Raw genomic sequence first — 27225 nt, forward strand, 5'->3', positions numbered from 1 at the left:
CTAATAAAAGTATCATGGCGGAAATAAATTATCACTAATTAATTTTTTTAATCATTAAAATGTTGTGGCGGTCATAAAGCCCCTATATAATTTCTTTTTTAAAAACTAAAATCATATTGTGGGGGTCTAAAAATCCCCACTATATTTTGTTTTTTGAAATAGTATGATCATATTTTGGGGGTTGAAAACTGCCATTAATTATCTTAAAAAACCTCCACAAATTCAAATTTGATTTTGCGTTGGCCGTCGTGGAGGTTTTAAAAAACCGCCACAATAACGCTCGTGGCATTGATAACTGTGGCGTTTTAAAAAACCGCCACAATTTTGTTTGTGGGAGTCGGAAACCGCCACAAATTGACTAAAAAACCTCCACAAATTAGGTGTTTTCTTGTAGACTAATACCCATAGGATATAAAATTTATTAATATTCAAAATTCTAAGTTCAAGCTTGAATAATATGAAAATAGATTAAAAAAAACTATGAAAAAGTTTAAAAAATATTTATAAATTACATTACAAATAAATATTTTTATGTATAAAATTGAATCCATATAATGTCAGGTTGGTTTGGTTCGGTTCGGTTTGACTTTTTTTAGCTAAAACCAAACCAAACCAAACCAATTATGGTCGGGTTTTTTTTTTTCAACACCAAATCAAGTCAAACCAAACCGCTGGTCGGGTTGTTTTTTCGATTTGACTCGGTTTATCGGTTTGGTGCGGTTTGTCAGTTTACTTTGTACACCCCTAGTTAAGAACACGAACTACACCATAAATATTTACAGTCTATCACATACCTGAGTTATAGAGAAGAAGATTGCTTCATGAACAAAGTAGGAATCTTTCACAGAAATTCTTCACCAAAAGAAGAAGAGAGTTTTTCTATTTTATATATTTTGAGAAGGAAGCAGAGGAAAAAATTAACTTGATTTCTCTCGAGAATCCTTTTTATTTTTTGAAGAGATACAACTTTTAAGGACCTTTCCCAAAAGTTATGTCTTTTCCCTTTTTTTTTCATTTTATTTAATAATAATATATATATGGATTTGGGTTGACCCAAATTCAAATTTCCAACACCATGAAAATCAGCCCCTTAAATTTAAGCAGAGGTATATAGTTGATATCTAGATTCTCATAACTTGACCAAACAAGTTATAAAATTCCCTGAGTCCATTTAAACAGTGCACTTAAGGGTCATCTGGTATATATATGGATCTGGGTTGACCCACATGAATGACCCAAATTCAAATTTCCAACACCATGAAAATCAGCCCCTTAAATTTAAGCAGGGGTATATATTTGATATCTAGTTTCTCATAACTTGACCAAACAAGTTATAAAATTCCCTGATTCCATTTAAACAGTGCACTTAGGGGTCATCTGGTTGCTTGTCAGGAAAGGAATTATTCATGTATTAAAACTAGCATAGTTAATATCAAATTGTTTGGTAGCTTTTTAATTGCTTTATATAAAATTCAGCACATCAAGTACGGTGTTTGAATATTATTTTACAATCCAAAATAACTAAAAACATGTATAAATTATGAGTCAATTTATATATTATTTTATGCAAGGTAAAAATTGAAATAGCTGATACTTGAATAACTAAATCGTGCATAACTATTCCTACATAAGTAATCCCCACATAACTAATCCATGCATAACACCATCGACCAAACGACTTTAAATCTTCTTTTGTTTCTGCGGCGGTATAATCTAAACATAGAAGGCTGATTTCTGCTTCCTCTTGTTCTTCTTGGATATGAATACGAAATTAGAATAGCTTCATATATATTTTACGAATGAACTTAATTTTCTAACACAGTAAAAACTTATATGCGCTACCGGCCGTTTACATCAGATCAATTCGAACTTCTTATGATTTAGTGAATTAATGAAGTAAGAATTCACATTAATTAATCATTGATTAATTGATACTGTGTATATGAAACTTGTCAATGTAATGGGAAATGAAGAGCAATGTTTCGTGATAAGGAGATGCATGTTCCAATAAAAATGTGCAGGGAGGGATGCTTCGACAAAGTTTGTTGTAAGGTAACTATAAGTCAGTCCAATTCAAATTGAAAAAAAAAAAAACAATTTGTAATTAGGCAATTCTACCTTCCATGCGAGCCATGATCTGTACTTGTTGCCAACGACGTTCGGCGGCCGCTTCAAGGGGAAAATAAAGCATTTCGCAGCTCTCGAACAGCTAAGTAAATTATCAGGACGGTGAAGACAGTTAAAAAGATGGCTGAAATGAACCAAAACACCAAGACTTGGGTTGATGCATGATGGCCGGACAGTTTTTGTGACAGAAAGATAATAGCTAGAGAAGCTAAAGCGCCTGAGAATATTGCCAACGCCGTTGTTTTATATGGGAAGTTGTAAAAAATATTGCCGACGGTGAGACGATTTTGTCGATCGTTTTGCTCCATTGATTGAGCTAGCTAGCAAATTATGCTGGAAAGATCGTCTGAGTAGTGGGAGATAGAATAATGACTAGAAGAGATCACACACATAGTGTGAATAACTTAAAAGGTCTTTCAATTTTAGCAAATTTACTATTAAAGTCACTTATTTTTATTTTGTATCAATAAGATCACTCAAGTTAGAGTGATATATCAACAAAGTCATTATAGCCAAAATGCTAAAAGAATAATTACATAAACCTCCCTTTTAATTTGATTTTGTTTAACTTACCTCTTTTGTGACTATGCTTACCTCTTATTTTAATTTTTTTTTTGGTCATAATTTTTTAAGCTTAACTATTATTACTAATATAAGAAAATATAATTTAACTAATTTGTTCTTATGATATATTTTTTTGTTTAATTAATTTTGTGAATAATATTTTTAACAAAAATTATTTCCAACTCCATTATTATTCACATGACATTATATATATAAATTACTATTTTTTTGTGGGGAGTGGGCTACTAAAAATGAGAGGGGTTTAATCATTAATGAGAAATTGGCATAAATAGTCATCCATCAAAATAATATTCAGTAAATGTATAGTTTCTGTACATTACACATCAATGTATATACATAAAATATATATTATGATACATAATAGTGTATATTTTTTGCATATTGGCTAGCGAATGCAATTATTTTTAGCCGACAGGCCAATTGTGTAACTTGCCCTTAATTAATTGCCAAGCTGCATTTTGTGGTAATCGGAAGAAATTGAGGTTCAAAATGGAAACATTAGTCAAAAAAAGAAAAGATTATTAAACGGAGGGAAAAGGTAAATACTGGTAAACCACATGGGCGATTTTAGACCTTTTCCTTTTTTTTTTGGGCGTCTCAGATTTTGGCCAAAAAGGCTATTAAGCCTAAACGCTGAATCAACCGAGATCACCTAAAAAAAAACAGTGAGAAATCCAAGAGTATCTACATTTTGATCAACATTCACCACTGAAATCAAAGTAAACAAATCGGAGAACTTCGAATGAAGAAGGAGAAGAGCAAAAATGTATGGAGCGAGGATTTATGTTTTTTAAATTTTCCCATTTTCGTTTCAAATCTGTTGACAAGATTTTAGTTTGTTAATTAACACTGATTTTGTAATTAGTGGATTGACCGCCACATCACTGAGGTTAGCTTCGTTGGATTTTGGAACTGTGATATATATGGACGTACATTTTGAAGTTATTTGAATGAATGTATTTTTGCTCACTTCTACATTAAATTAATATTCGAGTTAATTACACATAAGTCATTCTAATTTTTGACTGGCCATAGATTTTATTTTTGCTCACTTTTACATTAATATTCTAGTTAATTACACATAGGTCATTCTAATTTTAGTATTATTCTAAAACAATTACCCCTCCGCCCCTTCCCTTCCACTTTACGAGATGGTAAATACAAAGCTAAGCTATTGTCTAACTTGATAGGAATTGAAATGTTCAGAAAAAATTAGGATTCAATCAAAAACCTATTTTAAATGTAATCTCCCTAGGACTAGGACTCCTATCCGAAACTCCATATATTTGCATACAGTACTTCCATAAATTAGTCTTTTAAAACCTAATTGACTTTGGCTTAGACATATCTTCTCCGGAAATCCTAATTCAGTAAGGTAACGAAAATCATCCATCTTATATATATATATATATATATATATGAGGGTTACTTTACCCAAAGAAATCACCATTACTTCCACATAAAAAGGATGGGATATTATTGGCCAACGATGGTGAAAGATTGCTTGGACTATGCTCGAAGATGCAAGGCTTGTCAGTTTCATGCGAATTTTATACATCAGCCGCCCGAAGCATTACACCCGACCGTCGCATCTTGGCCATTTGACGCTTGGGGGTTGGATGTCGTTGGTCCGTTGCCAAAATCTTCTGGTGGACACTTGTACATCTTGGCTGCAACTGATTACTTCTCAAAATGGGCCGAAGCTGTCGCTCTTAAAGAAGTGAAGAAGGAGAATGTTGCGAACTTCATCCGAGTAAACATCATCTACCGCTTCGGCATTCCTCGTTACATAATAACGGACAATGGCAAGCCATTTGATAACAAATTGATGAACAAGATTTGTGATCTCTTCGGCTTCAAGCAGCGTAAATCTTCTATGTATCATGCTGCCGCCAACGGTCTAGCTGAAGCGTTCAATAAGACTTTGTGTAACTTGTTGAAGAAAGTTGTCTCCAAGTCCAAAAGGGATTGGCATGAACGAATGGAAGAAGCCTTGTGGGCATACAGGACAACTTACCACACATCAACGCAAGCAACCCCATACTCGCTTGCTTATGGAGTTGAAGCAGTCCTACCACTTGAGCGCCAAATACCTCCTTTACGACTTGCTATTCAAGAAGGGCTCACCGAAGAGGAAAATGCTCGATTGCGTCTTGCAGAGTTAGAAGCACTTGATGAGAAAAGGCTGGAGGCTCAACAAAATCTTGAATGTTATCAAGCCCGTCTATCTCGTGCCTTCAACAAAAAGGTTCGTTTGAGGTCCTTCCAAGTGGGAGATCAAGTCCTTGCAGTAAGAAGACCCATCATCGTTTCCCATAAGTCTGGGGGCAAATTCACCTCAAAATGGGATGGACCATATGTCATACAAGAAGCATATTCAAGTGGCGCTTACAAACTTATTGATGCGGACGGCTTGAGGATCGGTCCTATCAACGCGAAGTTCTTGAAAAAGTACTATCCTTGAAGCAAGATGAAACGTTCCTTAAGGCACGAGCATAAACTGCATGCAACTCCTGGCCCGCAAGAGTATAAACTATGCACGGCCCAAGAAAATGTCCGCTAGGTTGAAAATCTCGCAAGAGGCAGCCTAAGCAAAAGTTAGGACACAAAAAACAAAAACAAAAAAAAAAAACTCATTTTTCTAAACTACGGTATGACTTGATCCTCTTCACCGAGGTACGTAGGCGCTTAGAGTTTTATTCTAAGTTCAGTCGCATGAGTAAAAAAAAAACGCATCCCCCTATGCGTTGTTCAAAATGAAGTTCGTCTGACCAGGCGCATGGAGATCGTACATACAAGTATCCTTTCACTTCAATTTGGACTTTCACTAAATATCAGTAGTCCAACGAAGGCAAATCTCCATGACAAATGGGTTTCTCCAATGGAATGACTGTAATCTCTTAGCAAGTGGTTAAATCAAGGAGTTAAAGTCTGCAAAATCATTGGTCTCCAAATTGAAGGCCTCAAATCCGGCAACTCTTTGAGTTGAAGTCCAAAGCCATCGCAACTGCAAGGCAAAGCCTTCAAATATGTTAGTCTTCAAGCTAAAGTTTTAAATTCATCATATCTGCAAGTTGAAGTCTTAGAATCTAGCAAGCCTTCAAATTCAATCCTTCAAATCCGTCAAGTTTTCAAGTTGGAATTAAAAAATCTAAGGTGGATTTCCTGAATTTATCTGGGATGATCCAGAGGGTTTCCAACTTTGATTTTTGGATACATGTTAGATTAGTAAGTCTAGTTTCATGAGAATTTATAGGCTCATGATTTTGAAGTTCCTACATCGAGATATGAATTTTTTCGACGAAACTGCGCAAATCTGAAACTATCGACGTTTTAGCATGTATTGTCAACTTCTTGAATTTATCTGGAACTATTTAGATTGTTGTTGGCTTTGATTTTTGGATACATGCTAGATTTATGAGTCTAGTTTCTTTATAATTTTGTGACTCGTGATTTCAACGCCCCTACGTCGAGATATGAACTTTTTGGCGAGACTGCTCGAATCTGAGAAATATTGGCGTTTCAGCATGTAAAGCCAAATTCTTGGATTTATCTGGGATGATCTATATGTTTGTTGACATTTATTTTTGGACACATGCTATATTTATGAGTCTAGTTTCTTAGTAATTTTGTGTCTTGTGATTTCAACGCCCCTACGTCGAGATATGAATGTTTTGGCGAGACTGCTCGAATTTGAGAAATATTGGCGTTTCAGCATGTAGAGCCAAATTCTTGGATTTATCTGGGATGATCTATATGTTTGTTGACATTGATTTTTGGACACATGCTAGATTTCTGAGTCTAGTTTCTTAGGAATATTTCGGCTTATTATTTCAACTCCCCTACGTCGAGATATGATTTTTTTGGCGAGACTGCTCGAATCTGAGAAATATTGGCGTTTCAGCATGTAGAGCCAAATTCTTGGATTTATCTGGGATGATCTATATGTTTGTTGATTTTGATTTTTGGATTCATGATAGATTCCTAAGTCTAGTTTCTTGAGAATTTTGCGGCTCATGGTTTCAACGCGCTTACATCGAGATATGAATTTTTTTTTTTTGGCGAAACTGCGTGAATCTGAAACTATCGGCATTTCAGCATGTAAAGCCGCCCACAAGAACTTCGAGACATGAACAACAACATTTAAGATAAAGCAAAGCCCAATACAATAGCAATGTGCAATGAAACAAGTAAATGGTCCTTGATGTTTAAGCACAAAAGAGATATCAATGAGAACTGTAATATAAACCAAAACGCAAGAAGCTTTTATTACTATCAAGAACATCAACTAATCAAAGGCAGGAAAATAAAAGGAGAGCAAAAAAAAAAAAAATGTTCCTATAAACTAATCTAAACAAAATTTATAATTGATTAAGTCTTGGCGCATCGCTTCTAGACGCTCCTTCTTCTGCTCCAAATCAATCAAGTCGTCAGCATTCGATAAGTCTACGTCAAAGCATGCATCGAACTTATTGCTAGCAGTCGAGGCTACTAATTTGGCTTCTTCAACTTCTTTCTCGGTGACTTCTAAGAGGGCTTCTAAATCTCTTTTTTTTTTTTCGCAGCTTCTCTATCTTCTTCTCCTTCACCTTATATAGGGATTGATGGATAGAGGATACTTCTGCAACCTTCTCGTATTCTTCGAGCATGGCATTTGAAAGACGCTCTCCAGCTGCTATAAACGACTCTTTTCTTGCAGCTTCCACATCCTTATCATGTAGAGTTGATCGTGCCTGGTCATATGAAGCAGCAAACTCAAAGAAGGAGTTCAATAATTTTGTCAAAGGTGAAACATCCACATCCTTGCCATCCATCTCTTCGAGGATCACTCGGATCTCATCTTCAAGGGACGAAGCGCAGTCTACATCACTTCTCGAGAGCTTACCTTGACTCACATCCCAAAGAGTAGAGATAAACTTCTTTCGATGGTTTAGGACAACCTTCTTTCCATCGAACACGGACACCGAAGCTGCTGGACGCTTGTGTATATCAGAACTCAATCTTTCTCTAACTTCATCACGAGGAAGGGAAGTTGAATCTTTTCCTACTCTGGCTGTAAAAGGTGGTTGCATTAACTCCGGACCAGATACAAACTCAGTACTATCTTGTGACCCTTCTCGTTGCAATACTCTGAGACCACTTGGCTGCACAAGAAAGACGAATAATTAGTAAAGGTCACTGAGGTATACCTGGTAAACTAAAAGTTTATTTTATCATACCTCTTTAATAGGAGCTGTTATAGTCTTCGAAGGGCTACCAATGCTGTCAGAGATTTCAACCACAGGAGTTTTAGTATCTTCCAAGCTGCTTGGACGTGCTTTCACTCTCTTAAAGTTACGATCTCCATTGCTACTCTCGCTCCTTTCTTGGGATAGTCTTTTGGAAGAATAGACGACTTGAGCAGGGCACTCTTCTCCTAAAACATTTGAAAGCAATTGAGCTTCCTTTCCTTGGTGCTGCCCAGACAACTTAGCATTTGAAGCACAAGGGATGTTAGTATTGGAGACTTCATTTGCACATACTTCATCTGATTCTTCCAAGAGTGCGGTAGCAATTGGCCCAACAATATTCATTAAAGTCTGCAGGTGTTTGTCAAGGAAATCCCCGCGCGTCTTCTTCAACCAGGTCTGGTAGTCAGGTGAAGAGAGTTTCTTTACATTGGAAGTGATTGAAGGAAAAACTGCTCGTGACATAGATCGATCCATCATGCAAATCCTCCAAAACATGAGCCCTTCGTCTAAAGATACATCGCGGACATCATTCCCCAAAATACCAGGCTTGTTTTGATAAAATCCAAATTGACGACTGAAGCGATGTGGACTATATGGCTCAATGATGAATGAATTATCGCAACTCAGAGGGAGATAGTTAAAACGAATATTCATAAAATAACTTGACTCCAGCTCTGGCACTCTACCACCATCTACATAATAGTAAGGGTGAGAATTATTTAGCATGGTTGATGTCCAAATCACGCTTTCCCCAATATGAATGCGTCTTCTCGCGTCACTTTTGTCAAAATACTTTGCACCACTTTCCCCTGAGTAGGCCACCATCTTGGGAATAGATGGTCCATGGGTAAGTGGATAATGAGTTTTAAAATAATGGGCAAGCCAACCATAAACATAATGAATAGGAAAGTAAACTTTAATTTGATCAAGTTGCGAGGAAGATGAAATATTATTCAAGCCATTGTAGATACTTGCCAAAACTGGAATAGCAAGGCCGACCTTCCATCCACTCGCCATCATGCTTGCCATCTTGAAAGTCCTTGGACGAATGAAATAACCTTTCTTATTTGGGAAGACGAAAGCGCACAACCAACAGGACAAGAAAGCTGCCAAATATGTATCGTCTCTTTTGTCGTACATCACCCCAAGCTTGGAAAATACCGCGCCTTCCGTGTTTGACCATGTTGTCATATCGGGTAAAGTCCCAGTAGGATTATGTGTCGATTTAAGACGAGCAGATTTCTTTTCCTTCCTTGGTGGAGCAGGTCCATACCTTGAAGGTTTCTTGCACCAAAATTTTATCCACTTGCTCAATGAGACTTCTTGGTCGACACCTCGGAGATGATGGAAGGCTGCAAACAAATATTCACAAGCTCGAGAAACATATCGTGTTCTTCTTTGGTCTAATCCTGTAAGTTCCTTGGCCTCAGGAACCACTTCTTCGATCATAAAGAGAACCCCAAATAGGTAAGCCTCCAAGAACATGTAAGTCCCAAAGGGAAATGGATAATTCGCCAACAGATGTAAAGAGTGTATTCGTCTTGGGGCACCAAGCTTCACAAAATGCTTGCAGAATATCTGAATTGCGATCGTAAGTAAAAAGTAAAGCGTAAACTGCATCATAAATCTGAGCCGTACCCAAGATTTCTTGACTCTTCCCAAGTATATCTTCAGCCCATTCCCAATACCCTGGAATGTGACGATACTCTCCCTCAATCGTTACGGTGCCTCCCCAGCGTACCTCTCCTTGAATTATACGACGAGCTAAGCATGGTAGCGCAGACGCAATGTTGGCATGATGATGGTTTGGTGCTTGGAGTGACCACATCTTGGATGATCGATTAGAATTTTGGGTTTTCTCCGACGTCCAATTTGCCATATGAAGCGAATTCCTCAAAGAAGGCCACGGACTAGCATATCGCCCAGCTAGTACGATATGAATCAAGAATCTAGTTTGGTCCGCGCCATCTTCAGTCTCAACTACGAGATACCTTAGTTTGGTGGATGGGGAAGTGTAGTGCCTGAAGTAAACCATCTCTTCAAGCTGCAAAGGACAAGAGAAGTTATTAGTAGCAGACTTGGACGTATATCCATAGGTACAAAGACCTTGACAAATGAACTCCCTAAATTCTTACGGCGGGGACGAGTATCCATCCCTTTGCGCCGTAATATTACCTTACCATTCTTAGGGCGGGGACGAGTGTCCATCCCTTTGCGCCGTAAGATTACCTTATCGTTCTTAGGGCGGGGACGAGTATCCATCCTTGTGCGCCGTAAGATTACTTTACCGTTCTCAGGGCGGGGACGAGTGTCCATCCCTTTGCGCCGTAAGATTACCTTACCGTTCTTAGGGCGGGGACGAGTATCCATCCCTGTGCGCCGTAAGATTACCTTACCGTTCTTAGGGCGGGGCCGAGTAACCATCCCTTTGCGCCGTAAGATTACCTTACCGTTCTTAAGGCGGGGACGAGTATCCATCCCTGTGCGCCGTAAGATTACCTTACCGTTCTTAGGGCGGGGCCGAGTAACCATCCCTTTGCGCCGTAAGATTACCTTATCGTTCTTAAGGCGGGGACGAGAATTCATCCTTTTGCGCCTTAAAATTACCTTCTTCATGCATGGGTCACTCCCTTGAACAAGAACTCATCATCGTCGTTTGGACAAAAAAAAATGGGGGGAAGAAGAAAGACAAAAGAAAAAAAAAACGCAAGACGAACAAAATTACCTGGAACGTTGAAGCTTGCAAAGTCGGGTTCCAAACTTCTTGCAGGAGTGTTCACGGATTTTTTTTTATATGCTAAAATAATGAGGAGCACGCAAGTATTTATAGAGCTCACAGAGGCGGCTACATGTTCCCCAATCTCAGTTAAATTCGGAGGATATCCAAATGAGTTTTAATAGAACAAGGAAGGGCCAACGTTCACGTTGAGCGAAGAAGTCGGCTACTTCTCCAACTCGAGGTATAATTTCAATTTACCTGGGTCATCATTGTGTCGGTCTACGTGGAAGCAATTTGATTAGTACGGATGGAATTAAATCAAATAAAAGAGGGGACAAGCTTACTTGATGTACCGGTTCTGCCCTAAGCATCAAGATTCAAGAAGCAACAATTAATTAATTGGTCTCTTTCATATTGCTATCTAAGACAATCAAAGTCCTTTGCTAGCAAATATATTTGGTCCTACCCAAGTTTTAGTAACTAAATTTCAAATTTCGAAAAAGGCATTACATTTACTTCAAGCCTTGCCTCTAATAGGACACGACAAGTCTTGTAGTAGGGGCATTTGTGGACAATGATATTTTATTAAATTTAAATTCGCAAGAAATTTGAATTATATTAAATTCAAAATATATTAGTCCAAATAAATATTATGGGCTAATATGATTGACTTAATTACTTAAGTCCATTAAATATGAATTTGACTAATGATCCAATTTCGTTGGGCTAATCCATTAATTTGGGCTATAAATAATGAGTCCACATTGCTGAGCCCAAGATGTCATCTTCCTGGAGGCCCACTTTGGTGCCACGTGTCAAATGACGTGGCACGCCAAGTCAAATAAATGAGCCTATAGGGTCATGCCACGTGTCAACATGATGCAGCATGCCTAGACAAATCAAAGGCCAATGAAGGTGTGCCACGTGTACAAGTGACATGTTCTGGCCAATCAAATATCGGCATGTCAGCTTAATTCTGATTGGTCGAAAGAAGCCTGTCCTTATCACAACTTCTTCATCCTACAACTATAAATAGGGGTCTCATAATTCAAAAAAAGGACAGAAGTTCTGACAAGAAGCAAGAGAGAGCTCGTGAATCAAACGCTGCAAATTTCTCTACAAGCTAAAAGCATTCAAGCATTCAAGTATTTCTCTAGAAGTTCTAGAGATCAAGACGCAGATTCAAGATCAAGCTCAAAAACCCTTGAATTCAAGTCCAAATCAAAATTAAATCCATCAAGTTCAAGATCAAGCTCAAAAGCCCTTGAATTTATTGTTGAAAAGACGAATCAGAGGAATCATAGAGATTGTAACACTCATATTCTGAAATCAAATACAAAAATTGTTGCGATATTTTCCTGTCTTGATTATTATTTTTTCGACGCGAATTTTATTGTCTACACTTTCTTCTAGTGTGGGTTATATATTACCATGAAGAGTTCCTCAGGTAAAAGGAGTACTAGATTATTGTTCGTGTGCGTAGAATCTGCTTGGTTTAATACAAAAAAGAATGGAAAATTCTATGTGAAAATTTTCATCGATGAAGACCCGTTACAACACTTAGCAGCAGTGACACCCCAATCTAAGAAAACCAAATATTCCTACAATGCTACATGGAACTCAAAGTTCGCACTCATTGGTCCAAAAGAAAAGGAAAGGGTAATTTGTCTTCGTTTCAAGGTGTTTAAGGGACGTACTTTCTTTCCCGACTCTTTAGTAGGAGTTGCAACATACAAAGTGGAGACCCAACCCAAGAGTATTAGATCAGGGCAATTATGTTCGCAACAAGAAAAAATTCTTATTCCTCCTGAGCATAAGACTTGCACAAGTCTTGAGATTTGTCAAAATAAGGTCTCAAAGGGAGCGTTGGATGTAGAGATGGTAATGAGAGAGAATATATCAATTGGTGGTGATGATGATTATTTTGTTGTCAAATTTGAAGATTTTATGATGTCGAGGCTCCAATAAGCGATCCCAAGATTAATATACTAGCTAGGAGACTTGTCTTGCATCAATTAATTAAGAGCTTTTTCAAGATTAATAGAATTTCTGTTTTTTTTTATGATTCTTCATATAATGTTGTTCTTATTATATTATGTCTTATATTCTCAACGGTAAAGTTGTCTTCGTGTTACCTATAGGTTAGGGTTCGAGCCATGAAAGCAGCCACTAATGCTTGCATTAGGTGCCGTCGTGTTCAGTTTCTCTTGATCTTCTTGGAGACCTTTCTTTTTTCTTTGAAAATTCGCAGTTCCCGGCCCTCGAATGAGTAACCAATCTCTTTGCGCTAATTGTGTAGTAAAGAACTGCAACTGCGACCACCTTCCCCTGTCATACAAGACTTTCAAAATAAGTACTAATTAAAATTAGATCCAAAGCAACGTCCCTGCCGCTCTTTGATACTACCATTGTGCTCTACTTTAACTTCCTTTAACCTGTGACAAGCAAGCATATAATAATTCGTCACAAATTTAACAAAATCAAATCTTTTGTTGGTATAGAAAAGAAGTTTGTGTTTGAATATTTTTTTCAATGATTATTTCTAAGTGTACAATTACAATAATAAGAAAAAGACATGCAGATATACTATTCATGCAGACTACATCCTACCCTCATGTTCTTGTTGTATTTCATTTATTAGTTAATCAACCCACGCCTTGCGCGGTGAAACAATTTTGTTAATGTAAATTTTGGTAACTAAAATAAAAAATAAGCTATGTAATGTAAGTAAAAAATAAGTTATATAATGTAAGTCATACAATAATTATATTGCAATTCTAAGCATGTCGAGAAAATATAAATAACCAAAAATTACAAATCAAAGGTCGAAAAAAAAATATAGCAGATAAATCAATATAAATAAAGCATTACCTACATTATTTTTTGTAGTTTTATAAGACAACGTTCTTATCAACGCCCTTTCACTTAGGGGAAAAATTATGTAATGTGAATTTTTGCCTTCCTTTCTAGTAAAATGTTGTTCATAAACAAGATTCATTAATATGAATTATATTGTTTATTAGTAGTAATTAGAAGTGAAAAGTGATCATATATATATATATATATATATATATATATATATATAGTTAAAGACTTTTAGTGTTGTAATTTTAATGTTGTCCATAAGCACTACTCCTACTAATTATTACAAGTAGTATTTGTTAGTAGTTATACTTGAAGACCTTTTGAGATTTCAAAAATAAAATTGACAAAAAAAAAAAAAAAAAAAAAAAAAGGCGAAACAAAATAGAAATAACTAAGTACAATTGTCATTTTAGATAAGTGTCATGCGGCCTTCAATTTCATCATTTTTTTTCACCCTTGAGTTTCTCTGTCATTTTACTAATTACACTCTTAGGTATTTCATTAGTTAATTCTTTTAACTCGATAGATAAAACATCACAAATTATAAACTTATGCGAGCACATCCGGGTCCGAAATAATTTACTGATTTCAATTAAATTACTATTACATTCAAGTATCCATACTGTTCTTTCATTATTTGACATAGTTCAGTAATTATATTTAACAAAACCAAAGATAAAATTATTTTCTAACATTTTTTATTTTTTCTCTAATCCTTTATCTTATTTTAAGAATTCCAAAAGATATTTTCTTCTAACTTGTGGTGCCCTTTGTATTCGAAGCTAATGTGATTCTACACTTTTGCTCTTAAGCAGAAAATGATCACATTCGGGCTTCTATTTCATTTGAACTTAATAGCCAGAGCTTTTCGGAAAAAACAAACACTCATGTACGCTTACTATCATGGCACCATCTTCTTACCGCCAAATTTCTATCATGACTAAAGCCTAAAGTAACGATATACAAACTAATATACATTAATAAATTAGCTTATGGTTTCACCTGTTGATGGAGGAGGAAAGCTCATACATTTCGAGTTTCTCATTTTCTAAAACCGGGGTATCAATTTGACACTGGAAGATGATCTAGCAAAGAGAATAAAATCCACTTGTGTGTACCATGCTATAAACATCATGAAGAAAAGTATAAAAAGTTTGGAGTGGCTTAAATAGAGAAGTAGTATACTCATCAAACGGAATTTTCAAACAAAAATCATGAATTTTTGGTCCCTTTTTTGTCTGGCTGCTGGAGTTCTTTTGCATTGACTCATTTAATTTTTTCCCAGTAACATATTCTTCTGATGCAGAATATGAGTTTGATGAAATCCCATTACATGATTTCGATGAATCTGTTGTAGAACGTAAGTACTTGTGCTCTGTAAACTGGATTCATCCATGCCACGTTCATTGTTATTCATAACAATTACCTGAAATCCATGATAAGCGAAGTTTGGCTAAGTGATGGAATACAGATTTCACATGGCGAGTCACTCACTTTGCAAACCGAAATGTCAGGCAGCATACTAAAAAGTCAAACCAAAGGAGCAAATATATCAGAAAGGGAAAAGACAGCTATGTATTTTGAAGTTAATTAAACTACCTACTATCAGCTAAATTATGAAATTTGAGTTCGTTTCTGAACAATTATTCCGGACAGGCCAACCTAAAATATGATAGTGCCGCAAGTAACCTAAAATCCGACATAGATAGATTTATATTTATTTTATGTTTAAAATTTAACTAAATAAATAAAAACTTAATTAAATCCCTTTTAAACAAGTATTTAAAATCATTTCTATACTATAATATTATATATTTATTAAAATGAATCCTGCTATAACTTTTTTTTTTGTAATTTGGCACTCAAAATCAATTTGTGAAAACAAAACACAATCAGTTTATCAAATTTTAAAAGAAGCACTTCCCAAATAACTTGGCCAAACACGATTTTCTTTCTTCAAAAGTACTTTTGATAAGTTACTTTGAAAAAGTTATGCATTAAAATAAACAATTTTTAGAAGTTTGATTAAACAAGCCCTCCCTCCTTTAGGCTTTAATCTTTGACTCCAATCAACTCTTCTGACTGCTAGGGATTAAAAAAAAAATTGGGGAAAAATTCATAAAATGCAAGTCTAACGTCACCCATAAGGCTTTAATTTAAGGATAGTAAAATTAACCGTGAAAATATGATCCGTCTAATTTATTTATTTATTAACTCAATCTAATTTGATTTGACGAATTCAGTACATATAAAATTGGGCAGATTTTGGCTAAAGAACCAATATATAATTCAGATTGACCAATGTCAAAATATTTTCACAATATCTTTTGTTTAATATGTGACAATTTACTTTAAACTTTAAAAAAAAAAAAAAATCCATTAAACTTAAGGAATTCTCACCATTAGGTCCTTTTCATGCCCAAATTATTTCCATGGGATCGGGCCATATGGAGCCCAAACTGTAAAGCCTTAATTCTTGCAAAACCCTGAATCTTACTTACATCTCCGGCAGTCTAACGGTATGTTTGGGTTATAATACGCTACTTTCCTTTGTTTTCTTTGTTTCACTCTATAATAATCTTTCCTTTTTCTCCCCTCAACTATCCTTGATTGATATTAATGTTTCCATCTCTACTTTTATGGAGAAATTAGGTATTAAAAGAGACAGCAACAACAATTTGACTTGTTCATTTATAGATTTTATGTTAATATTGAAGAAATCATTCTACTGCTGAAAATTGATATTGTACTTTGGTACAAATGGAACTTGTTACCTTTCCTACTGAAGCAAGAATAAGAAAAAGAGTTAAAGAACAAGGTGTGGTATTTTAGCTTTCCTCTATATTTGTGTCATCATCATCAACTTCATCCCTGTAATTCATGTAAACCAGAAAACTTTAAACACTTCAGATTTTGTAGTTTGGCATAATTTATTGGCTCATTACAGGATATCGAAAATGGTGAATGATAGACTTTTATGATCGTTTTAGAACGTTAATATCAGTTTGAGACTTGAGAAAGACTTGAGAAAGGAAAATGATTATATCCTCATCATTTGAACTTAGCAGTGTCATGCAAATTTATTCCGTTTATTGTGTTACTTTGCTTTTTCCTGGGGGCTCTAGTTAGATGCTCCACTAACTAAATAAAGAGGTCAGAGAACATTTCATATGTAGTGATTGGAAGTTGGTATTCTGCTTCTTTATATGTTGTTCATCTTGTCTCGAGTGTGTGGGTCTCATGGATTATTCAAATTGAGAATTCCCTTTTGTGTTGCTTATCAGAAAAAGAAAGATCCTTTGTTTTTTCCTTTTACATTCATTAGCAAAATCCATTTTTCTTATTCTCCAAATATTTAAGAATCTGGACTTCTTATATTTTCTACTTCACTTGGTTGAGTTTGCTTTAATCATCTTGTTGCAGATGGGCAGCTTGTCTTAGTTTTGGATTCTCCAAAAGTTAATGCAATTCATTTTGTGATTCAGGTAGTTGGTTGAATCAAGAGGAGACAAAAGATGCCGCTTTATGATTGTATGTTTTTACTGAAACCGCACATAAAAAAGGAGGCGCTGATGGACCTTGTCACAAAGGTTGGGAAGCATGTTTATAGAAAAAATGGCGTGCTTACAGATTTAAAGTCATTTGGTACTGTTCAACTCGGTTATGGCATTAAAAAACTAGATGGCAGATACTATCAGGTCTCTCTCTACTATCCTTTCAATAATGTCATGTTTGCCTTTTTCCCTGATAAGTGAGTGATTTATCCCAAAAGCATCAAAAGCGGAATGCAATCCATAAAATTTTTACTATAGAAGTAGCAGAGCCAAGAAAACACTAGCTGATTTCTTCCTATCTTCCAAATCTTTGATAGATAGAGTTACCTGGTACCTGTGCTGGTGGGAGGTAGCAGGTACCCGGTGGAATAGTCGAGGCCTACACAGTCTTGCCCTGACACCACGGTCATCAAAAAAGAAAAAAAATTTAACTATAGAAGTCTCCAAAATCTGAATTTATTATGCCAGCAAAAGTTCCAAAGGGGCTATTAACAGTTCCATCTATTAACAGTTCCATCTAGTAGCAGAGACAACATTTTAGCCCCATCCTCATTTTTCTGCTGCTTCCTATTATTTCTGTGGATGATGAAATAAATAAGTTTTAAGTTTCTGACAATGACCATGCTTATTTCTTTCCATGATTCACCTCCGGGACCTCGGATTGGCCTTTCTCTTTTATATCTTGACAAAGGAGTCAATAGTTTTACGTCAAACTTCTGTTGTCAGTATTATGATTATTGTTACTAAATTTAAAGATATTCCATGTTGTTAGGGTCAACTGATGCAAATGACAGTGATGACACCACCCAATTTTAACAATGAGCTGCATTACCTGAACAAAGAAGACCGCCTACTTCGATGGCTTTTGGTAAAGCATCGCGACATCAAATTTGGGTTGGACTTTTTGGGTGAAGATGATGATGCTAAGACTGAACTGAGAAAGTTCAGGAGCAACATCTATGAAAGTGAGGAAGAAGAGGAAGAAGATGATGATGAATATAGTGTCGATGATTCTGAGAGGAAGTCATTCTAGAAAACTTATGAGTTTCACTATAAGCTGATCAGGTGCAACCATAACTCAAACTGGAGGAAGAAAAAAAGTCCACAGTAGAGGAGGAGGGTTTAAACCCTATCAGTAACATAGTGTCCATTCCCCTTTCCCCTCCCCTAATGTAATAAAAAAAAGTTTTTATTTTTTTATTTTTAAAACCTACTATAAGTTAATGCATGGCTGAAAGTAATAGTAGATCAGTAGACTTAACAAAATTTCTCGCAGTCTGTTGGTCTTTACTGTGACCCAATTTTTGCTGCCATCACCAATTAAGTATGTTTTTTATTCTTGATTGTGTATCCTTTGATATTTGATCTTGGAGTTCTTTTTTTCTCTGTAACATTAGTCTGTCTTGTATATGATCCTCTCCTCTTATGGGTTGTGGTAATCAGAGACAATTGTTTTTCGAGAAAATGATTAAAATGGTCCTTAATGTATGAGGGTTGGATTGTTTTGGTCCTTGATATATTCACTTGATTGAAATAGTCCTTGATGTTTCGATAAAATGATCAAAATGGTCCTTAATGTATGAGGGTTGGATTGTTTTGGTCCTTGATATATTCACTTGATTGAAATAGTCCTTGATGTATGCAAAATATGGATGGTTTTGGTCCTAAATCCTAAATATAATGCCGTAACATTATTCAAATGTTTGACACAAAAAATCCATCAAATGTAAGTGAAATATTTTTAATTTTTTTAATTTTTACTTTTTTATTATTTTTATTTTTAAAATGTATTATTCTTTTTATATTATTTATTTTTCATTTTCTTTCTTTTCATTCCCAACTTTCACTTCTTATGATTCCATGTAATTGCTCGTATTTTTTTATTTTATTCATTTAGCATAACCGTGTTAGCATAACCGTGTTATTATTCTAATATTTGAAACTACGCCTCTTAATATTGAAAAGAATGAGTTATTAACAAACTTGACATATAACGGGTGACGTTATTAAAGTAGAATTTCATTGTGAATGGGGTTATAAACTTATATTTTTCCTTTCTTTTGAATTATTTACTTAAGTTTCAACGTAACATACTTATGTAATGTTATGAATAATACTCATATGTCAAATTCTAACATTACATAAGTAAGTTTCAACGTAACTTAAGTAAATAATTCAAAAGAAAGGAAAAATATAAGTTTATAATAACACGGTTATGCTAAATGAATAAAATAAAAAAATACGAGCAATTACATGGAATCATAAGAAGTAAAGGTTGGGAATGAAAAGAAAGAAAATGAAAAATAAATAATATAAAAAGAATAATACATTTTAAAAATAAAAATAATAAAAAAGTAAAAATTAAAAAAAAATTCACTTACATTTGATGGATTTTTTGTGTCAAACATTTGAATAATGTTACGGCATTATATTTAGAATTTAGGACCAAAACCATCCACATTTTGCATACATCAAGGACTATTTCAATCAAGTGAATATATCAAGGACCAAAACAATCCAACCCTCATACATTAAGGACCATTTTGATCATTTTCTCGAAACATCAAGGACTATTTCAATCAAGTGAATATATCAAGGACCAAAACAATCCAACCCTCATACATTAACGACCATTTTGATCATTTTCTCATTGTTTTTCCTATAATTTTTTTGTTGGTGCAATACCTCGGTGATAGATAAAGTATAGGTTTTACGAATTGAAAAGAAAGATTAAAATTTAAATACATCGAAAATTAAAAATGTTAGCAGTTGCGAATATAGCTGAACATCTTACTTTCTTACAACTCAAACATAGCGGTAAACATATAAGTATGGCTGAACGCCTTACAACTCAGATTGCAGCTGAATATCATCAACTACAAGCCCATTGTTAATGTGAATTGATATCGATGAAATCAGCAGTTCGGGTCCCGGTAAATAATCTCTTTGGTCACTAAAGTTTTGTGACAGATGAAATGATGGTAGAAACAACATAGATCGATAAAGAAATCAACGACCAATCTATATATGTAGGTATGTTACACTCTTTTTATGTTCAGTAGATCAATTTGGGACTCCTGTACAAATCTACATTCCCAATTACAATCAGAATCTCACCAGTGATCACCACTCAAAAAACAAACAAACTAAGAAAACTCAAACTAACAGTTAAAAAATCAGAACGCCATAAGAAATGGAGCTAGAAGCCATCAACAAGTATTTCCAACTCAAATATGGCCTCGACATTTTTACAAGATAGAAGATATCAAGTTACGTGTGAAGCTATAAGTTCTAGATGGTCTAGGTGAAAAATCAAGACCAAACATCTCCTTAGGAGCTTGTCCTGGCTTCATCAATCCAGTTAATTTTGCTACCAGGTAAGCACTATCTGCAATGTGATTCATATCATTTGTCTTGTTCCACAAACGCTGAGCCAACTGGAACCTCCTAAGTTTGCTATTGATCCGAATGCCCCATTTAAGGTACAGGCTTTCTCGTTCTTCTTCCGTTAGCTTCCTCGACATTTGCTTGCGCAGCATCCGTCTCTCTTGTCGAAGGTCTTTCATGCTGTTTCACAAATCAAACAAGTTACTAATCCGTCTTTTGCTTTTGCATTTAACATGCCAAGTACAAGACTGGTGTGTTAAATGCAAAGATGTTGCCTGTCATCATGCTTTAGGTACAAAGATAGTGCAAATGTGAATGGCTGTGTGATAAACATATACTGCCCAAGGAAATATTATCGTTTCTTTCCTTACAATTGTTAATGTTTTCAGAGCTGGATGTTAGTCGATTACCTTTGTGCAAGGGACAAAGTCCTTCCATTGACCACCGTTTTCTCTCCATGCGAATATATGTCGTTGAGGAAGGTTAGTCTTCTGATCTCTACCTCCATATATACAGCATCCTTAGCATCACCTTGGAAAAGAAGGAAGAAATATGTTCTGTGTACGAGGGAAATGTTGCAAACATTCCAAAGTTCAATAATCTCTTTCTGTAGCATCTTGAACTCCGAGGGCCAGCTGCGAAGACTTTTCAGATCATCTTCTATTGGGTCCAACCCGACATCTCTGACACACTTTGACGGTTTAACATGCTCTAGTTCAGCCTCCTTAACCAGTAGTATACAAGCACATATTAGTCATAAATAATGGAAATGTGAGTTCTCTTGGTTCCAATTTAAAAAGTGCACATAAGCCCAAGGAATGTAATCCTATTCAGGGTTTATTTATATTTTTTCAAGTCACGTATAACCTTTTCATTCCATGAACATCAACCATGAAAGAAGAGTGATCATGTAAAAGTCTCAGGGCCCTATAACTATCAAACATGAAGAAATTCAATCCAAAAACTGAAGCATATAAATTCGTCATCCTTGAGAAGAAACTCCATGAATGACTGGAATTATGAACAGATAAGAGACTGAAGATATATGAAAAAATGCTTAAAAAGACAAGTAGAGAGAAGAAGAAGATAATACTCACAGGACACTCTTTGACCTCCTTTTCATATAGAAGCTCATCCGTTTCATCCGTCCTTGCATCACATGCATCATCTACATCCTTGATGTTCTCATTAGCTGTATCTTCCCCTTTTGACACTTCTTTGACATCAGTCTCGCCATAAAAGGTGGAATCTTTCTCTTGAGAGTCCTTGACATCAGAGGTAAAGTTCTGGGGAGAAATTTTGATTTGCCAACACTCTGGTCTTGCATTGACATTTCTTTCTAACCGAGGTGGTGGAGTATTTTCATTTATGTTGAGTTCCTTAAAACATGGAGAATATAGATCATCCAATAGGCTAGCTTTACAGCTTCTACTTCTACACAATTTCAAGCTTCTTGAGCCTGGTGAATCGCCAAGGAGCTCACATGGTGAAGATAAATTTGCTGGAGACCGAGCGTCAAATGTGTGCACACAATTCGACTCTTTCTCTTCCTTCAGTGGCAATGGTACTGACTCTCTATTGTCTGTGAACTTTGGTGATTCAAGGGTTTGGGAATCCTTTGAGGGAAGTGATAATGGTTCTTCATTAGATTTCCTTTCTTCCTCAAAAGATGATAACAACACAAATTCTTGGTCTTCTTTACAGGGCGACAATGTGAATTCTCCATTTTCCTTGACTGAAGGCGGTACTAATCGTCCATAGTCGTCCTCTGGAGGTGATATTGTTCCCTTATCAGATTTTTCTCCATTTTCTGCTGTAATGTCAGCAGTAAATCTACTGCTTTCTTCAGGAGATGGAAAATTGGATTTTTGTTTCGCCTTCATACTTGATTCCTCGGTTTCAATGCAATGAACTTCCTTGAATAGGTCTTCTGAAGTTCCATTACTTTGTTTTTCAATCTCATCCCATCCTTCACATGAATCACTTTCACTATAATTTGAACTGCGGGCTAACAACCTCGGAGATGAACTGTTATGCAGAAAGTTTTCTTCAAACTCTGGCACGCGTATAATTTGGTCCTCAGAACTACTCCTGCTATGTCCATCTGAACATGTTCTAATATCAGCATCTATAGATGGAGTATCTGACAAGATGGACACTTGCATTGGGCTTCGATAATCTGGTGATCTCCGCACACGCAGATTTGGGTAGTTTCCTAAACCAACCTGTAACGTAATAAGGTGCCTTTAGCATCAGGAAGCAAATACATAGACAGTAAATAACAGTGTAAGTAGCATATATACCTGCATCAATAAACTTGTGTCGTCTCCAAGCAGTTGTCTCATATCTCTAACTTGAGTCTGAGCAATGTCACGCTGCATAGTTAAGTCCTTCATCTCCTTCTCCATCTACAAAAGAGATGGCAAAATGATCAAGGGTCCAAGGTGTCAACCCGGTACAATTGTAAAATAGCCAGATAAAAGTTTCCAAGAAAATTAGATTTTTAATCCCACTCAATAAAGATAAAAGATACTCAAAAAGCATGTCGGGTGTGAAATATTACTTGTTTCAGTTTAAGGAAATGACTAGAGGTTAAACACTAAAACTTCCTAGTTATATGGAGATCACATCTACAAATTTTTTGTGCCTTCAATTATTCCTAGTTATGAGCAGAAAAATTTAGATGCTAGTAAGTTTGCATCTACAAATTTTTTGTGCCTTCAATTATTCCTACTTACTTTTACATAGTACCTATTTATTCCTACTTACTTTTACATAGTACATATTTATCTTTGTTTACTACAAATACAATTATACCGATTTGCTGACACCTGTCACCATGTTATGGGGACAGTGTCCATCTCTCTCTCTTTCTGAGGAGGAGGTGAGATGGAATAAAATTGTCACTTCTCTACGGTGAGGAAACAAGTGAAAGTGCCTAAGTAAAACAATAGGAAATCACAAGTTGGAAAAGTGGTAACAAAGTTCCGCAAGTGAGAGAGGCGAATTAATGAACTTTAAAGATATAAGTCAAGCAAATACATGTGATCATCTGTGAAGATGCAGTACCTGTTCTATTTGCTTGTTCTTCTCTCGCAGCAATGCTTCATAATCTGAAGGGAATAAAGAAGTTCTAGGACTCCTTAACTCACTCTCCAATCTCGCCAACTCCCTCTGCAAATGCTTCACTAACACTTTATCTGACACGACAACATTCACTTGGGCAGTAGTAGTTACTTCCTTGGCACAACTTGCAAACAGAAGAGTATTCCTTGATTGCTCAACATGACTCCGTGCAGGGCTCATTGTACATATGATAGCACTTCTGCCATTGCCACCCAATGATGGTTGCAGTATCCTAGTTAGCTTTGAATCTCGGAAAGGGATGTGACCATTTCTACCCTTGCTGTATTAAATTATATAACAACTTGCATTAGTGTCAATTTCAATTTCCTACTAGATGAGAAGTGATCTGGCGAGGTATTTAATGCTTAAATTTATGAGCATTTTGAATATCCTTGGTCTTTAGGCAGAAAACCGAAGTTTGATGTAAAGGCAATGTAAGAGGATGAATTACATGCTACGGTGCTGAATGTAATGCCTGACATTAAGTGCCAGCACTACAATAATAAGTTTGCACCAGAACACACGAACTCTTACAATAATTGTACTGCGCTAGCTTAGAAGGGCAGCAAGGAAACTAAACAACCTTAGCTTGCGTATAACAGTGCCCAAAGTCAGCAAACTGCGATTTATGTGACAGCCCTCTTTCAGCCTTGTGCCAGCTGACAATGACTGAGATGCACGCTCACTTCCAGCTAAATCGACAAAATTCTGTGTTTCATCGAGGAAAACAAAGCTGATATTAGTATGATGTACAATCAAAAAGCACGATCAATATCAACTATCTTCCCAAAATACATTGTCGTACCACAGTAGCTGAAAGAGTACTGGAGTTATCCCTGCCTAAATACTCCCGAGCAGAACTTTCAATTGTCTGCAATAAGTTATGTGTCAAAATTTTAATCTTCTAAAAACTAATACTAGCTTTTTAGCCAGTTGCACAAGACTAATATTAAGTTTATTTTACCAGTCTCATAATTTGGTGAGATCTGGAGCTAGTCTCATTGAGCGCAGTCTCCCCTATCTGTCTCTGATCTGCAAAAGTTAAACCAATATCAAATCAACTACTTCTCAAACTCAAACTACTTGGAAACGGCTATACTCCTCTGTATCCATTCCGCTATTTGAGGCCAATTTCATTCCAATACTAAATTAATCAAATCACAGATGCGTTTTGGACGCCAAAGATAGTCTTTCATTTCTTACCTTCGCAAATAGAAAGAAGCTGACTCACATGGTTCCAGTCCCTCAGTGTTTCCTCAGTGAGTTTCTCAACAATTGTCCCTCTCTGTCAAAGTTGCTATATGAGATTAGTTATGTGTCAAAATTGTAATCTTCTAAAGGGGAAAAAGACAAAGAAAAGGATGACAGAAAAAAGAAAACTAAATTTTATTGATCAGATAACTAACCTCAGGGTCATCTAGAAGTCTAAGAGGAGTGCTATCCGTACTAAGGAGATCTCTGACAGATTCATTGTAAATCTCCATAGCAGAGAACTTCAAAATAAAGTCTCTCTCTGTGTGCTACAAGTAGTAGTATAACTGGATACTCAGTAAGCGAAGGGAAAAGCCTCGGAAGATAAAAAAATGCAAACACTATAAACAAAACAAGTGATCATAAAGTAATACGCGCTTACCTTCTGAATGTATTCGTATATATCTGCTATGGCATATTCAGTTATACCAGTCATCGTAAATGTCTTTCCACTGCTCGTTTGTCCATAGGCAAATACACTTGCTAGCATATACATAAATGGTTTCAGATCAATAATACAGGACATGGACTTCTACTTAGATATTCAAAGAACTAAAAGATGGAAATACTGAACAATTCAAACACAGATACTAGGACAATTTAGAAATGGAAAACATTTTGTTTTCTTACTCACAATTGAATCCACTAACAACAGAAAGAGCAACATCTTTAGCAGCTTCTTCATACACCTGTCTTGTTGAGCAATTAGTCCTAAATACCCTGTCTGTAAGCAAAAACATATCCCAAAAATAGAATAATGTCAACCCAGATAACTATAAAATACAATTCATAAACATAACAACATGTAATATCCAAATTTGGGAAAGCAAGACTTTTTGCATATAGTTGAACTTAAATAACAATTAAGAAAAATAAACTTAGAAAGTCCTAATTAACAGTTGATGCAAATAAAATAACAGCAGATTTACCAAAAATGGGTTGTTGAATTTCATTAAATAAAAACTTTACCCATGAGGAAAACTAAATAATGAATGAACTAGCAAGAAGTAAACAAGACCTCCAAGTAAATTACTCTTTACCAAAAGATCACAAAAAAGAAGCAAATTTAACAAAATATGAAGACTAAAATGAGGAATAATATTATGAAGAAATACATTATGAATTACCTAATTACTTATTATGAATTACCTAATTACTTACCAAAAGTATAAGCAGAGGGATACATAGAGCGTTCAGACACAGAAAGATTAACATTCTTGTAAATAATAGTAGTGTCATTAATACACTCCCAATCTGAAACATCATTTCTTAAAATCTCTTTATCATTCAAAGGCCTCAACCTCACCGACACTAAAATTCTTTCTCCACGGCCACCAGCCTCCTTTGCTACCTCATCACCACCCTCCATTATAACAATTCAAGATTATGTATAAAATGTCAAACAAGTTAGTATAATATATACTATTCTATTTTTCTGGGGTGCATTTTCTTTCTTCAAAGAGAAGTAAAGTGTAGGCATGTTTTGGTGCACTTCATGATCATTTTGTGTTAATTGAAGCTGATGAGTGAGTCAATGGAACTTGAATAATAGAGGCAGAAGGGAGTTTATATTATGTGTTTTTTGTCTCATGCATTTATGTTTTTTTTTTTTTTTTTTCTTGTGCTATTTTTGGAGTTTTAAGTATTGTTTGGATGTTTATGGGTTAGCTATGGTCCCCATTTACAGTCTGTCAGTCTGTGTCTTGATTCTTATGAATGTTCCTTAACCTTTGGTTTTCACAACAAAACCAAGGATTAGGTTCAGAATGTCACTCATTAATATAAAAATATAACATACTCTCTTGGGTACATATTAAGTGGTGTTTTACTTTTCTATTTAGTTTAAAATAAGCGTTGTTTAACATAATTAAAAAGTTATATATTTACGGGTGGTCTTCTTCCAAATCCTGCTGATGTGGAATTTTGTGCACCAGGCTGGCAGTTTTTTGTTCTTTATACCTGGGAAAAGGTGGAATTCTTCTTCCGCCAGGGTCGTTTTCAAGAGAGTTGATTTGATAGTTTTTATCAATGAAAAATAAGCACCGCCCATTTGACAAAATCTCTGTTTAGTTTCTACATTATTTGGAATATGAATCTCAGAGAGAAGAATAAAGAGACAGAAAGTAAACAGAATTAAGAAATATTTAAAAATAAGTAGAAATTAGAAGGGAAGTTTTTTAAAAATTAAAAAGAACAAAGTTGGGTCTTTCATATTTTCAGCGTTTGGTTGATGCTGCCACAGATGAAAAGATAACAGTGCTAAGTTTCTATTATTATTTTGGTTTCCTTTGTTTTTTCTTCTTTATTTAATTTTTTGTTTTGATGGATTTTTTTTCTAACTTACATTGCGAACTTAACAACCAGATCCAACAACAGCTTA

The 27225-nt window shown here is 35.5% G+C and overlaps 2 protein-coding genes across 3 annotated transcripts; one reads left to right on the forward strand and one right to left on the reverse strand.

Annotated features, from left to right (window-relative positions):
* The first annotated feature begins 15895 nt into the window (after positions 1-15895).
* LOC132623656 (uncharacterized) lies at positions 15896-18539 on the forward strand. 2 transcript variants are annotated; one of them, XM_060338440.1, is made up of 3 exons: positions 15896-16046; positions 17013-17225; positions 17854-18539. In XM_060338440.1, exons 2-3 carry the CDS (start codon positions 17043-17045, stop codon positions 18112-18114), a joined length of 444 nt encoding a protein of 147 aa, XP_060194423.1. In that variant the 5' UTR covers positions 15896-16046; positions 17013-17042; the 3' UTR covers positions 18115-18539. The 2 variants fall into 2 exon arrangements, with proteins under 2 accessions (XP_060194423.1, XP_060194424.1); XM_060338441.1 differs by lacking the exon at positions 15896-16046 and adding an exon at positions 16122-16345.
* Positions 18540-20080: 1541 nt separating this feature from the next.
* LOC132622819 (kinesin-like protein KIN-7G) lies at positions 20081-26554 on the reverse strand. The gene is made up of 13 exons (XM_060337489.1): positions 26007-26554; positions 25480-25569; positions 25228-25328; positions 25001-25114; positions 24798-24879; positions 24559-24626; positions 24400-24465; positions 24178-24302; positions 23538-23874; positions 22772-22876; positions 21566-22693; positions 20879-21192; positions 20081-20648 (listed from the first exon to the last, which is right to left on the reverse strand). The coding sequence occupies exons 1-13, from the start codon at positions 26212-26214 to the stop codon at positions 20330-20332; spliced, it is 3057 nt and encodes a 1018-aa protein (XP_060193472.1). The 5' UTR covers positions 26215-26554; the 3' UTR covers positions 20081-20329.
* Between the last annotated feature and the right edge of the window lie 671 nt (positions 26555-27225).

This window comes from Lycium barbarum, chromosome 12 (genome assembly GCF_019175385.1).
Source record: "Lycium barbarum isolate Lr01 chromosome 12, ASM1917538v2, whole genome shotgun sequence".
NCBI classification, from domain to species: Eukaryota; Viridiplantae; Streptophyta; class Magnoliopsida; order Solanales; family Solanaceae; genus Lycium; species Lycium barbarum.

What these genes read in the sequence shown, in the direction of transcription:
- LOC132622819 (XM_060337489.1), bottom strand. Translation starts at nt 26,214, where the DNA reads ATGGAGGGTGGTGATGAGGTAGCAAAGGAGGCTGGTGGCCGTGGAGAA. An exon ending in TCCCTCTGCTTATACTTTTG is followed by an intron (nt 25,570 to 26,006) that starts GTAAGTAATTAG and finishes TTTTGCTTACAG; the next exon opens with ACAGGGTATTTAGGACTAAT. An exon ending in GTACTCTTTCAGCTACTGTG is followed by an intron (nt 24,303 to 24,399) that starts GTACGACAATGT and finishes GATGAAACACAG; the next exon opens with AATTTTGTCGATTTAGCTGG.
- LOC132623656 (XM_060338440.1), top strand. Translation starts at nt 17,043, where the DNA reads ATGCCGCTTTATGATTGTATGTTTTTACTGAAACCGCACATAAAAAAG. An exon ending in TAGATGGCAGATACTATCAG is followed by an intron (nt 17,226 to 17,853) that starts GTCTCTCTCTAC and finishes CCATGTTGTTAG; the next exon opens with GGTCAACTGATGCAAATGAC.